The sequence below is a fragment of the Papio anubis genome, chromosome 4 (assembly GCF_008728515.1).
Source record: "Papio anubis isolate 15944 chromosome 4, Panubis1.0, whole genome shotgun sequence".
In the NCBI taxonomy this organism is placed as follows: domain Eukaryota; kingdom Metazoa; phylum Chordata; class Mammalia; order Primates; family Cercopithecidae; genus Papio; species Papio anubis.
In genome coordinates this window covers 153,360,473-153,374,240 of record NC_044979.1, presented here as the reverse complement: position 1 = coordinate 153,374,240, position 13,768 = coordinate 153,360,473, and the positions used below count along the sequence as shown (strand labels likewise).

The window sequence follows — 13,768 nt, the reverse complement described above, 5'->3', positions numbered from 1 at the left end:
CAAAACTAATAGTGAAAGATACAATGAAAGAAAAATTATACACTTTTTGAATCTGAATAAAATTACCTGAAAAATCATGAAGCCTTAGCGTGTTCAGTAAAAAAGATTAATAAGCAGGAATCAGTGTTATACAACTTTCTATGTGAAGTTTTAAATTTCAAGAGGGAAATTTTTCTGAAAAAATCTAGCAGAATAAATAAAATTATTTCTGTAGGTGTTGAAAATAAGATCAGTTTTATATTTCACTCAATTATGAATATTAAAACAATGAAGTAATACTGAAGTAATATTTCTCATGTTTTAAAGAGAAAATCCCATGACTAAAAAATATACAAGGGTCAATAACTCCTGTAAAATGTAGTAAAATTCTGTACTCTCTTCTGCAAAGTATCATAAAACAGAGCAAGTAAATATCTAATGCCTAGTACTATTCTACTGGAGGCCATCCTAAATTTTTTTCAAGAATTCTGTCAAGGAAACGATTTTTGAAAGAAGTGTTATACTTTTAAAGGAATTGAGATAAATAGTAAAACCTGAAGTAATTGAGGTTTTACAAAAAATACTGTGCTCTAACAGATAGGGGATTAGATTTATTGAGGTATCCAAACAATTGAAATAATTATAGGTGATTTGGTTTGGCTCTGTATCCCCACACAGGTCTCACCTTGAATTGTACTAATCCCCATGTGTTGTGGGAGGGACCCGGTGGGAGGTCACTGAATCATGGGGGTGGGTTTTTCCTGTGCTGTTCTCATGATAGTGAATAAGCCTCATGAGATCTGATGGTTTTATAAAAAGGAGTTTCCCTGCCTGCTGCCATGTAAGATGTGCCTTTCTCCTCTTTTGTCTTCTACCATGATTATGAAGCTCCCCCAGCCATATGAAACAGCCAAGTCCATTAATTCTCCTTTTTCATATAAATTACCTAGTCTCAGGTATGTCTTTATTAGCAGCGTGAGAACAGACTAACAGCACAGGACATTCCGCCATCTGCAAAAGTGAAAGCATCTTGAAACAAAATTTGAAGAAAAGGTAGATCTTTAAATTCCTATTTTAAATTGAAAATGAGAAGGGAGAAAAGACTTGAAAAGAGGAAAATGGATTGTCAAAAGGAAGATGGAGACAGATCTCTTTCATCAAAAGTTACAGTTACAGTTTGTTTAAATTGTGTTTTATGGACTGATAATAATTACACATGCTTATGGAGTATATGTAATATTTTAATACAAGCATATAATTTATAATCATCAAATCTGGGAAACTGAAATATTCTTCACTTCAAACATTTATTATTTCTAAGTGTTAGGAGCATTCCAAATTGTCTTCCCTAGTTATTTTGAAATATACCATAAATTATTGTTAACTATAGTCATTTTTTTGTGTTACCAAACACTAGGTCTTATTCCTTCTATGCAACTCTGTTTTGGTACCCATTGAAACCCTTCTTTATCCTCTCTCCCCAGTACCCTTCTCAGTCTCCGGTGACCACCATTCTATTTACTATCTTCATGAAAGCAATTAATTTAGCTCCCACCTATGAATGAGAACATGCAACATTTGTCTTTCTGTGCCTGACTATTTCACTTAACATAATATCCTCCAGTTTCCTCCATGTTATTGCACATGACAGAATTTCATTATTTATTATGACTGCATAATATTCCATTGTGCAAAGGTATCATATTCTCTCTCTGTCTTCATCTGTTGATGGACTCAGGTTCACTGCATAACTTGGCTATCAAGAATAGCGCTGCAATAAACATAGATGAGCAGATATCTCTTTGAGATACTGCTGTTCTTTCTTTTCATTTATTTCCTGTCTCAGATTCTTATAATGAAACAAACACAACATCAAAGACTTTAAAAAGCATTATAAGCAATTATGATTCAAGATCAAACTCAAAAACAGAGCACAATCTATTTCTGTCAACGCAAAAGAGACACCAAGTTTATGGTGCATAGATTCTTTATATTTCTTTTGCCTACAGCTAGATTCCATTTAGTACTGTTACATTAGTGTGTAATGTATGAAGTTATTTTTAAGGGAAACTTCCCTTGATTAAAGCTAGAATGGAGTCTTCAATGCCCATCACTGCATGATAAATACATGGGGAATGTGGTTTCACTTGCCTCCTAGACATAGGGCAGATGCTGCTGGGAAGTGAGTAATGGAATGATTGAGTTGTCATCAGCACCGTCTGCTTCCGTCAAAATTATTTTTTATACCCGAAGACTGAAAAGCAATTACAGAATCAGGGACTTGGCTGTGGAGGCTAATCAAGCTGGTAAGGGAAAGTGAGATTGGACACACATCCTGGGACTTGACTTTGGTGGTTCTTTTAGAAAAAAGTATAAATGGGCATCAAACATCGTTTTTGCTTCCCTTATCTTCTGGAGATGTTGTAGGGACACCTTCCAAGACATTCAGTTGAAATTTAATGCAATTGTATAGTGTATTTTTGTATCTTATTTTCTTTGTACTATGTTCCTAACATTTCCATTTCTATTGTAATAAAGTATATGTAATAGAGATTTATGAAGATCTATCTCCTATAAATGTCCCCTTATTGCTCTTTTCTGATACTCAGAGTCTTAACAATGGAATTCAATAGTGTTTGTCAGGCAACTGTGGAAGTGGCAGCTGATTACGGTGGCAGCTGAGGGTTTGAGCCCTCCCCAGATTGTGTGGCACGTGCCTTAGAGATCAATTTCATTCTGTTTTAAACCAAGCATATGTTGACTAAATGAGGCAACGCTACTGGAGACTCCATAAAAGGAGATGGGGAAATTCAATTCTAAGCAATATTTCTTTTTCTCTCCCTCATCATGGGCATAAAACTATCAGAAATAAGATTTCAGAGTCCAGAGAGAGTTAAACGGTTGGATTAAAGACTGCTTAATGAAGCTGAACTATTGTATGTTGCAAAGAATCAGAATCCAGTTTATGCATGTAAGGAAAATTTTCAAAGAGCTTATTTATACTTCTCAGATTTTAAAATCTCTGTTCAGTTCAGTAACAATGCAATTTTCCCCATTCAGCATTTTTTCATCCAGTTTATAGAAACAAGTTATTATTTTTCTGGATTCATAGAATATAACCCTAACAGCTTCAGCTAGAGCACAAAAATGAATTACATTTTTTAGATATTTATATGTTATCAATTAAATTTTAATTCAGATAGTGGTCTGTTTCCATTCAACTCATATGTGATTTTCAAATTAAATATTGCCTAGCTACATTAGTAAGAGGGTAAAATTATCAGTAAATTTATCTGTGATTAAATTATTGTCATTGAGAACTCATTCTCTCCATAGTGATTTCAATAAGCTATGAAAAATGTAATAAGATAATTTCAAAATAAAGAGTGGTGACTAACATTCTGTAAGTATATTAATATAATTGATCATGGATATGTAATTCATGCTGTCAACTTTTTAAATAAGGTTTATTAAAGTATAAACAAGACACGATATCTGAACGCAAACACTTCTGCCTATATTTAAGACTTCCTTTTTTCTAAAGGAAAATTAATACCTGAAAGATGAAATATAGAGTCAAAGTATTAATGCTGTCTTTAGAATCTGTAATTATCTCTGCCCATTTGTCATCTCACTAATCTGGTTTAAAAATATGTTTGTGAAACAAATTGTTAATTACATTTTCAAGAACCTGCATAATAGCATTATATTCTGAGATATGTAACCAACTTTTCTCATAGTATAAAGATTTATAGAAACAACTAGCCATGGCTTTCTAAAAATATTTTCTTAATAAGGTAACTCAGATTTCAGTTGAAAAAATACAGAATTCTTCAAAGTTTAAAGTACAGCCTACAAATAGCTCCGATTATTATTGTAAGAGCCTAAGAGGAAAGGATTAGTTATGTTTTCATATTTATTTCATTATTCGTAGGGAGAAATAGCACAACTAGCACATGGAGTAAGAATGTTAACTTTAAAAATATCAGTGAAAGGCCGGGCATGGTGGCTCATGCCTGTAATCCCAGCGCTTTGGGAGGCCGAGGCAGCCGGATCACCTGAGAACAGGAGTTCGAGACCAGCCTGACCAACATGGAGAAACCCTGTCTCACCTAAAATACAAAATTAGCCCGGCGTGGTGGTGCATGCCTATAATCCCACTACTTGGGAGGCTGAGGCAGGAGAATTACTTGAACCCAGGAGGCGGAGGTCTCAGTGAGCCGAGATGGCACCATTGCACTCCAGCCTGGGCAACAAGAGCAAAACTCTGTCTCAAAAACAAAAAAAAAAAATCAGTGAAAAATATTTTTTTTTACTGTTACTGTTTTTACTGTTAAAAATATTATGTACTGCATATTCTCTGTATATATATTGTTATGATAAGCATACTTCATTATTTGTTAAAATGTATTCTCCTGACATACCTAAGACAAAAGTAATAGTTACTTCTGTTGACAGTCAAAGAAACTGAGCCTCAGAAGCACTAATGTCTTTGTCCAAGGTCAGAGAAATATTAAAAGAAATGGCTAGGCTGGGCACGGTGGCTCAAGCCTGTAATCCCAGCACTTTGGGAGGCCGAGACGGGCAGATCACGAGGTCAGGAGATCGAGACCATCCTGGCTAACACAGTGAAACCCCGTCTCTACTAAAAAAATACAAAAATCTAACCGGGCGAGGTGGCAGGCCCCTATAGTCCCAGCTATTCGGGAGGCTGAGGCAGGAGAATGGCATAAACCTGGGAGGCAGAGCTTGCAGTGAGCTGAGATCCGGCCACTGCACTCCAGCCTGGGCGACAGAGCGAGACTCTGTCTCAAAAAAAAAAAAAAAGAAATTGCTAAATTGTACCTTCAACCAAGATCATATTACTTTTGGGTTTATGTCTTAACCACTGTTGAAATTTAAGTAAATTATATTTTCATAGTTCATAAAATTGATTTTTGTCAAATCACTAGAATTACTATCAGCTGATTATCTTAAATTTTAAACTTGATTTGAAATCATAGTTTTAAAAAGTGCTTTATATTACATCAACTCTATTACTAAGCTTCATACTTATTTTGAGGCATATCTATCTTTTAACATACGTTAATTTACTTTATGTTTAAAAAATATCTACTTATTCCCTGCTCTGTGCCAGACACTTTGCTAAGCCCTGGACATACGAACATCAGAAAACAGGCTTTATGGGTACTACAGCTGGCATATTGTATATTCAGTTTATAGAATGACTGACCTCAATGACAATATAAGCAAAACAAAAGATTCATTTGTCTTTATTTTAGTTCAAATCTCCTTTTTCGTCTCTGGATATTTCAGGCGGATCTCTGCACTTTTTCAGTTACTTCCGCTGTTAAATCATTTTATCTGAGTAACTTACACTCACGTTTAAGTATTAAAATGAACAGTCAAGTATGATGTCAACACTTTTATATTATCTAATTCAAAGCTTCTTTTATCCCTCAACTCAGGCACAGACCTTGGCCTAATAACTTAAGGCAGAGGAGGGTGGAAATATTGTCTTTTTTTATTTTATACTTCTCTTTTTTCCTCTTCTTCCCATAGTTCCAACGTTGGAAGATAGGAAGTTTGTTTGTTTGTTTGTTTGTTTGTTTTTTACCATCGTAGTTTTCATTTGGCAAATACCAACTTCTGGCCAAATGCTAGCTCTGTTGTCAAACAGACTTGTGAGCTCTTTGGAGCATTGTTTCACCAGCCCTGGACTATTGTACTGTAGACATGGGTAGTACAGCTCCTAAATAATCTCTTATAACCCTGCTCAGCTCCAAATCCCTAATCCCCAGGTTCCATTCCTCCAATTTTTGTGCTAGATCCAGACTTCTTTGCCAGGCAGTTGCCATCTGACCACCTTTCCAGTGTCCACCTTGCCAACTTTCTAACTTCTGATTTCATTTCATGGGAATTGATCACTAATCTATATTTACACAGCTATCTGCCCACAAACTTCAGGAAAATAATGTCACTGTCTCATTAATCTTTTCACTATACTTCAGTTTATCCTGGCATTTATCAAAAACCAGGGTAGTGAAATGGATTTATTGGGTTTCACTACACAACAAATTTTATGTTTGTTGTATATTTCACTACCCAGCAAATGTTATGGAATATAATGGGATGGGATGAGATGGGATGGGATGGGATGGGATGGGGTGGGGTGGAATAGGATAGGATAGGATAATATAGGATAGGATAGGATAGGATAGGAATTAATAGAACAGAGTAAAGGTAAATTTTAATTTAGTTACACACACACACACACACACACACACACACATTGATGTGTATCCTAGAATTATTACTTAAAATCTGTTTCATGCTAATGTCAGAGTTTTTAAAAATCTGAAACCCCTAGCACTAGTCCCATGAAAGCCTGGTCCTTGTGGTTATGCAGTGTAGCCAACTTTTGGCCAGGGAGTGAGATGCTGACCTTGCTTCTTTCAGGCAACTCAATTAGGAACTGATTCTCTTAAGGCGCCCCACACTTGGTTTGCTGGATGGCCCCACTCCACTTTCCCCCATAAACCCCCCCCAAATACTCTATTCAATATTTTTTAGAAAAATACTCTAATGCCCTTTTATTAAAAAGCTGAAAATAGCTGATGGATATTGATAGTTGCTGGACTACTTTTGGTCTTTTTTTCAATAAGTGTGATATGGCTAAACTGAGTCCCTCTCTTTAGAAGTATAACGGTATTTATCAGTACTCTCAGATGTGAGTCTACAACCTAGACTCTAAAAGAGCAGGAATAATTTCTTTCAAGTGTCATTATGTTTGGTCATCATAAATTCAGAAAGTCTCCATGGATACTTCTATAATTTCTTTCTGAAATCATATTAACCTGAATTGAGTCTCCTTGAAAGCAGTGTAATAGTAATGTTATTGTATTGACTAGTAGACACTAATAGTTTTCAAACTACAAGCTTCCCTTTTCTTATTTTTATCAAGTGCTTTTGCTTCCCCATATGATTGTTCATGTGCCATGTAGGGCATAAGACGCTGAACCTCTCCACACCTGACAACCATTGTCATTGTCAGGGAACCATGTGGCCCTCACGGAGTTCCTACTCTCCTTCCAGCACATAACTGTACCTTGTAAGCCATAATCAGAAAGTGCTAGAAGAGGGAAGCAAACCTTTCTCTCCCAGTGATATGAGGGCTCTCCCAGAACAAAACTTTTAAAGACCAAACAATCTCAGGAAACAGCAGCAGCTACTTCTAGATAAGGAATGTTTCCAGTAGGCCTCTTTTTGCACAACAAACTCTGGAAACAAGGACCGATGGCCTCCAGATCTACCCAATTTCTTCTTTGCCCAGCCTTTTCATTTACCTTTTGTGTCTCCATGTGCCAAGCACATGCCCATGCCTCCAACACCGCTTTAATTATTTGGAGCTCTATCCTCAACTTCTTTTCACATTACAGATACGGCAAAGTTTCCGTTTCCTTGTGACTACTCTTTCCTGTCTGACCACTTTTAATTGAGCCCTCTGTTTCCAACCCAATCCAACTTTGATCCCACCAACAGACAACTTCCACATTTCTTTCTTACAAAGGTTTGGAAGTATCATTTGGATGGTGAGGCCAGGGGACCTCTCTGTGACTGAGTAAACAGTTCAGTGGTTGTTGCTTGTATGTTCGTTTGGGGTGGAGGAGTTTGTTTATTGAAGAGATACTAACAAAATTATGAGGAAGAGGTGAGTTGACCTCTTAGCCACTTCTTAGAAATTCCCTGAGTTTTGCTGCAAAGAGATGTCTGAGGTTTCATCCATGCTCTTCTAAAGCGACATAAACATCAGCTTGGGAACTAATTCTGAGGCATTCTGAACAACCAAGTAGATGGTGTTTCTCAGTATCAAAGCTGGCTCCACCTTGTGCTGTGGCAAAGGACTCATGTTTAAAGGGGAGCAAATGGGATTTGTACTCCAGAATCATCCATTTGTGTTTTCTTTATCCTATACAATAAACATTCTTTCCCCATAGAGCCATGCAAGGAAGACAATTTTCAATGTAAAAATGGAGAGTGTGTTCCACTGGCAAATCTCTGTGACGGTCATCTGCACTGTGAGGATGGCTCCGATGAAGCAGACTGTGGTATGCCTTATTTTTAGGAAAATACTTTTATGACTTTAGCCTCTGCCTTTGGATTCTATGGTGTAAAAGAAAGATTATAAGTGTGTTTATTAGGACCTGTTTTGATGCTTTGGAATGAGAACATCTCATCTCTGAGATGATTTTAGCACCTCGTCCCCATCTGGTTAGGAGAAAAGTTAATACGCAGGCCTCAGTTTACTGTTTGTTTCAATTTGGCCACACTTATTAACTGTAATTCTAGAGCAACAAATATTCATATATAGGAAGCCTAGAATACCACAAAGACAGCATTCCAAACCAAGCAGGCTAGCACCACGCATATTGGCTACTGTGTTCTGTTTATTGCCCACATTCAGAGGTACGTGTATGCTTACTTATAAGTCACTTTCTCCCACTGCCCTGCTGAGTTTTCAGTCCAACTCCCCTTCCAGACCTCAATAACATTGTGAGTAATGGATACTTTTATTATGTCTTTTTATTTCTAAGCAAATTTTTAACACTTACATACTATGCATCATGCACTGTAAATAAGTTAAAACAAAAAAATCTACAATAAGAATTAGCTATAATTGGCCAGGCGTGGCGGCTCACGCCTGTAATCCCAGCAATTTGGGAGACGGAGGCAGGCAGATCACCTGAGGTCAGGAGTTCATGACCAACATGGTGAAACCCTGTCTCTACTAAAAATGCTCAATTAGCCAGGCATGTTGGCGGGTGCAATCCCAGCTACTCAGGAGGCTGAGGCGGAGAATCGCTTGAACCTGGGAGGCAGAGGTTGCAGTGAGCCAAGATCGTGCCATTGCACTCCAGCCTGGGCAACAAGAGCAAAACTCCTTCTCAAAAAAGAAAAAAAAAATCAGCTATAGTTTACCCATGAGGAAACTGTGGCTTGGAAATGATAAGTGGCTGCCAAAGTTCACACACCTAGTAAGGGCCGTAGCTGTTTTTGAACCTAAGTTTGTATAATTCTATAGTCACTGCTCTTAACTGTTGTCGTAATAGGAGAAAAGGGTAAACAATGTAGCATTATTTTATAGAATTACAACATAGTGTTTGTAGGTAAGACAATAATTACTGATGTTTTCCTCCCTTGATTAACTCTCTTAACTTGGTCCAGTCCCTACCTGGCCACTAATGGTCTTAAAAGTCTGTTCAAAATGGTTGTAAAATGATGAATGAGATGATAGAAATCAAATGGTATAAAAGCAAGTACAAAGAAAAGAGTACTTTTTGGTGGGGCGGGAATTCCTAAAGTAATCTCTAAACTTGAGTTTCTGTCTTCCAGAAGCTAAGTTTATATATATTGTTAGGTATACTCTTCACAAATAACTTTATTTTCTGTTTATGTGCTGTATAGATTTGTAATAAACTTGCATATCTCTGCATTTTCCATTTTTATAGTTACATAAAAGAGCAAAATTATCTGCTAAATTTATATTTTTCAAATTAGACCTTCCATCATGCTCTTAAGAAAAACTACAATCAGTCTCTAAACTTGAGATGTTAAGAACATTGCACATTTAGTTTAGAGGCCGTAATCTACTCTTATCAATTTAGGTCAAAATGACCACAAGTGTAATCTAATCTCTTTAATGCATCTTTTTTTGTTAATTTTTCTAAAAAATTAGCTGTAAATTTAAAAAATTTAATTCTATATATTTATTGGTTACATGATATTATTATATATAATATATATATAGGATGTATGGAGAATGTATATATAGAGAATGTGTATATATGTATATATAAAATGTGTGTATATATGTATCTATAAAAAGTGTGTATATATAGAGAGAGAATGAGGAATGATTGAATTATGCTAATCAACCTATCCATCACCTTAAATACTTATCATTTTTCATGATGGGAAAATTTGAAATTTTGCAATTTTGCAAAATTTTGAAATATACAGTACATTATTATTAACTGTAGTCACAGTGCTGTGTAAGAGAGCTCACAAACTTATTCCTCCTGTCTAACTGAAGCTCTGTACTCTGAGCAATGTCTTCCCATTCTCCCCACCCTTCAGTCTCTGGTAACCACCATTATACTCTCCGTGTCTTTAGTGCGTCTTTTCAATGGCACAACGAACAACAATGGTTTAGTGCAGTTCAGAATCCAGAGCTTATGGCATACAGCTTGTGCTGAGAACTGGACCACCCACATTTCAAATGATGTTTGTCAACTGCTGGGACTAGGGTAAGTAATTCTACTGAGTTCCCTTTTAAAAGATTCTCAAATGTTTTTATTATGATCAAATTAGATTTAGCAAGAGCTTTAAAATTCATAAAGTTATGAATTTAGAAAATACACATTAGCAAAAGGGAGAAAATTAAAATCTTGATTAACCCTATTTTCAAATAATAACCACTGTTGGTAACCTTTGTATACTGTATAAATGTAAGTACGAGTAAATATTATATAAAATATAATATGCTCTGTTATACAAAATACTTATCTGTGAGCATTTCTCATGATTTTATAATTTTTAGATGACTTTTTAAAAAATGAACTATTTCATTTTATGCTATATCATAATATACATAAATAATCACAAGGGTACTACAGAGAATATGATTTTGCTATATCTTTGCAACACATTTACAATAGTTTTTTTGGAAAATTTATAGAGGTACTATTGTAGTGGGAGAGGTTTTGCAAAATTTGTAAATATTTTAAAAATTAAAAATTTTACATAACCTCTTCCACTACAATAGTATTTCTATAAATTTTATATGATAGAAAGATAAAGAAGGATATTCTCAGGAAGGATGATGCAAGTAAAAATTCCAATTAATAACTCATCAAAAATGTATTATACCTCCCAGTCTAATGCCATAATAGCTTGCATCAAATATGTAATTTCGCCATATTTGTTTTTTACCTTCCCATCAAGTCTTAAAAGTAATTAGGTAGAAAATGAAAGTAATGAGTAGCAATAACATACTTATTTTGCATTTTACAAACTGTCAACTCTAACCCACCATTCTGATCCTTAAACATACATAATTTTGAAGATTTAATGATTACTAACCATGTTGGTTCACATGTGGTTATCTTTATAACTTATAACACTAAATCATTTAAAATTTGTTTGTCATATTAAACTATAAGGTCTATAAAGGGAAGAACCATGTCTATTTTATACATTATTGTAATGCTAAAATCTAGACTAATCTTTGTCTTTGAAAATCAGCGCCAAATACTTAAGCAATAAATTATATTATACACTCTATGTACATGTAAATATAGATATACCTATCTATAAAAACACATGCCAAAAGTTTTCTAATTATAAAACATATGCTTTTCTCTTAGGTTGATTCCAAATGTTGGCTATTGTGAATAGTGCTGCAATAAACGTGGGAGGGCAGATATCCTCTTTGATATACTGATTGCCTTTCTTTTGAATATATGTCCAGCGGTGGAAATGCAGGATTACATGGTAGTTCTATTTTTAGTTTTTTAAGAAACCTCCATAATGTTCTGAATAGTGGTTCTACTAATTTATATTTTCCCCCAACAGTCTATGGGAGTTCTTCTTCCTCCACATCTTCACCAGCATCCCTTACTGCCTCTCTTTTGATAGAAGCTATTTTAACAGGGGTGAGAGGTATCTCACTGTGGTTTTGATTGGCATTTCTCTAGTAATTCGTGATGTTGAGCATTTTTTCATATTCTGTTGGCTATTTGTATGTCTTTTTTTTGAGAAATGTCTATTCAGATGGCCGGGCGCGGTGGCTCAAGCCTGTAATCCCAGCACTTTGGGAGGCTGAGACGGGCGGATCACGAGGTCAGGAGATCGAGACCATCCTGGCTAACATAGCGAAACCCCGTCTCTACTAAAAAATACAAAAAAAAAAAAAAGAGAAATGTCTATTCAGATAATTTGCCCATTTTTAAAGTCAGAATATATGTTTTTCTTTCTTGTCGATTTGTTTGAGCTCTTTATATATTCTGGTTATTAAGTGCTTGTCAAATGGATAGTTTGCTGATATTTTCTCCCATTCTGTGGGTTGCCTCTTCACTTCGTTGGTTATTTCCTTTGCTGTGGAGAAGCTTTTTCACGTGATGTGATCCCATTTGTCCATTTTGGCTTTGGTTGCCTGTGCTTTTATGGGCTTACTCAAGCACTCTTTGTCCAGGCCGATGTCCTGGAGTGTTTCCCCCACTGTCTTATTCTAGTGGTTTCAACATTTTATGTCCTAGATTTAACCCTTTAATCCATTTTGATATGTTTTTTCTATATGGTGAGAGATAAGGGTCTAGTTTCATACTTCATAGAGTTTTCCAGTTTTCCCAGCATCACTTACTGAAGAGATTGTTCTTTCCCCCTAGTGAATGTTCCTGGTGCCTTTGTAAAAAAAAAAAAAAAAAAAATCAGTGGGCTGTAAACATAGATTTATTTCAGGGTTCTCTATCCTGTTCTCTATTCTGTTCCATTGGTCTGTTTTCCGTTTTTATGCCGGTTATCTTGGTTATGGTAATTTTGTAGAATATTTTGAAATGTGGTAGTGTGAAGCCTCCAGTTTTGTTCTTTTTGCTCAGGATTGCTTTGGCTCTTTGGTGTGTTTTGTGGTTCCATATAAATTTTAGGATTTTTAAAATATTTCTATGAAGAATGTCTTTGGTATTTTGATAGGGATTGCGTTAAATCTGTTAGAGATTGGGTAGCATTGTTATCTTAACAATATTAATTCTTCCAATCCATGAGTATAGGATGTTTTTTCATTTGTTTGTGTCATTTTCTATTTCTTTCATTAGTGTTTTACAGTCTTCCTTGAGAAAGTCTTTCGCCTCCTTGGTTAAATTTATTCCTAGGTGTTTAATTTTTCTGTGGTTGTTGTAAATGGGATTACTTTCTTGATTTCTTTGTCAGCTAGTTGGTTGTTGATGTATAGAAAGTGTAATGGTTTTGTTTTGTTCATTTCGTATCCTGAAACTTTACTAAATTCAATGATCAATTCCTTTTTTGGTGGAGTATTTAGGTTTTTCTATAGATAAGATCGTGTCATCTATAAACAGAGACAATTTGACTTCCTTCTTTCCAATTTGGATGCCCTTTATTTCTCTCTTTATTCTAATTGCTTTGTCTAGGACTTTCAGCGTTATGTTGAATAAGAGTGGTGAGAGTAGGTATCCTTGTCTTGTTCCAGCTCTTAGAAGAAAAGATTTCAACTTTTTCCTGCTAAATATAATGATAACTATGGCTTTGTCATATATAATCTTTATTGTGTTGTGGTACATTCCTTCTATACCTAAGTTAGCTTCTAACAGTTGGACTGAGAGCTTCCAGTTCCTGTTATATTCCCAAATGCTTTGCATTTAGAATGGAAACTTCCCAGCTCCAAGCCTCATCCAGGTGATGTCAGCCTCATCAGGAACGCAATTCCTATCAAAAGCAAAGAGAGGAAATGAATTTCATTATTCATTATATAAATAATCAATTTAGTTGAACTAATTTACACTCCCACCAACAGTGTAAAAGCGTTCCTATTACTTCACATTCTCTCCAGCATCTGTTGTTTCCTGACTTTTTAATGATCGCCATTCTAACTGGCATGAGATGGTATCTCATTGTGGTTTTGATTTGTATTTCTCTAGTGACCAGTGAAGATGAGCTTTTTTTCATATATTTGTTGGCTGCATAAATGTCTTCTTCTGAAAAGTGTCTGTTCACA

General features: G+C 35.4%; 1 protein-coding gene across 1 annotated transcript in view; it reads left to right on the top strand.

Moving 5' to 3' along the window:
- TMPRSS15 (transmembrane serine protease 15) overlaps positions 1-13,768 on the top strand; it is a 132,599-nt gene that overhangs the window by 77,194 nt on the left and 41,637 nt on the right. The window contains exons 17-18 of the mRNA XM_003895602.5: positions 7,977-8,087; positions 10,154-10,286. Of these exons, the coding sequence (XP_003895651.3) occupies positions 7,977-8,087; positions 10,154-10,286 (244 nt within the window). The remainder of the gene's footprint in view (positions 1-7,976; positions 8,088-10,153; positions 10,287-13,768) is intronic.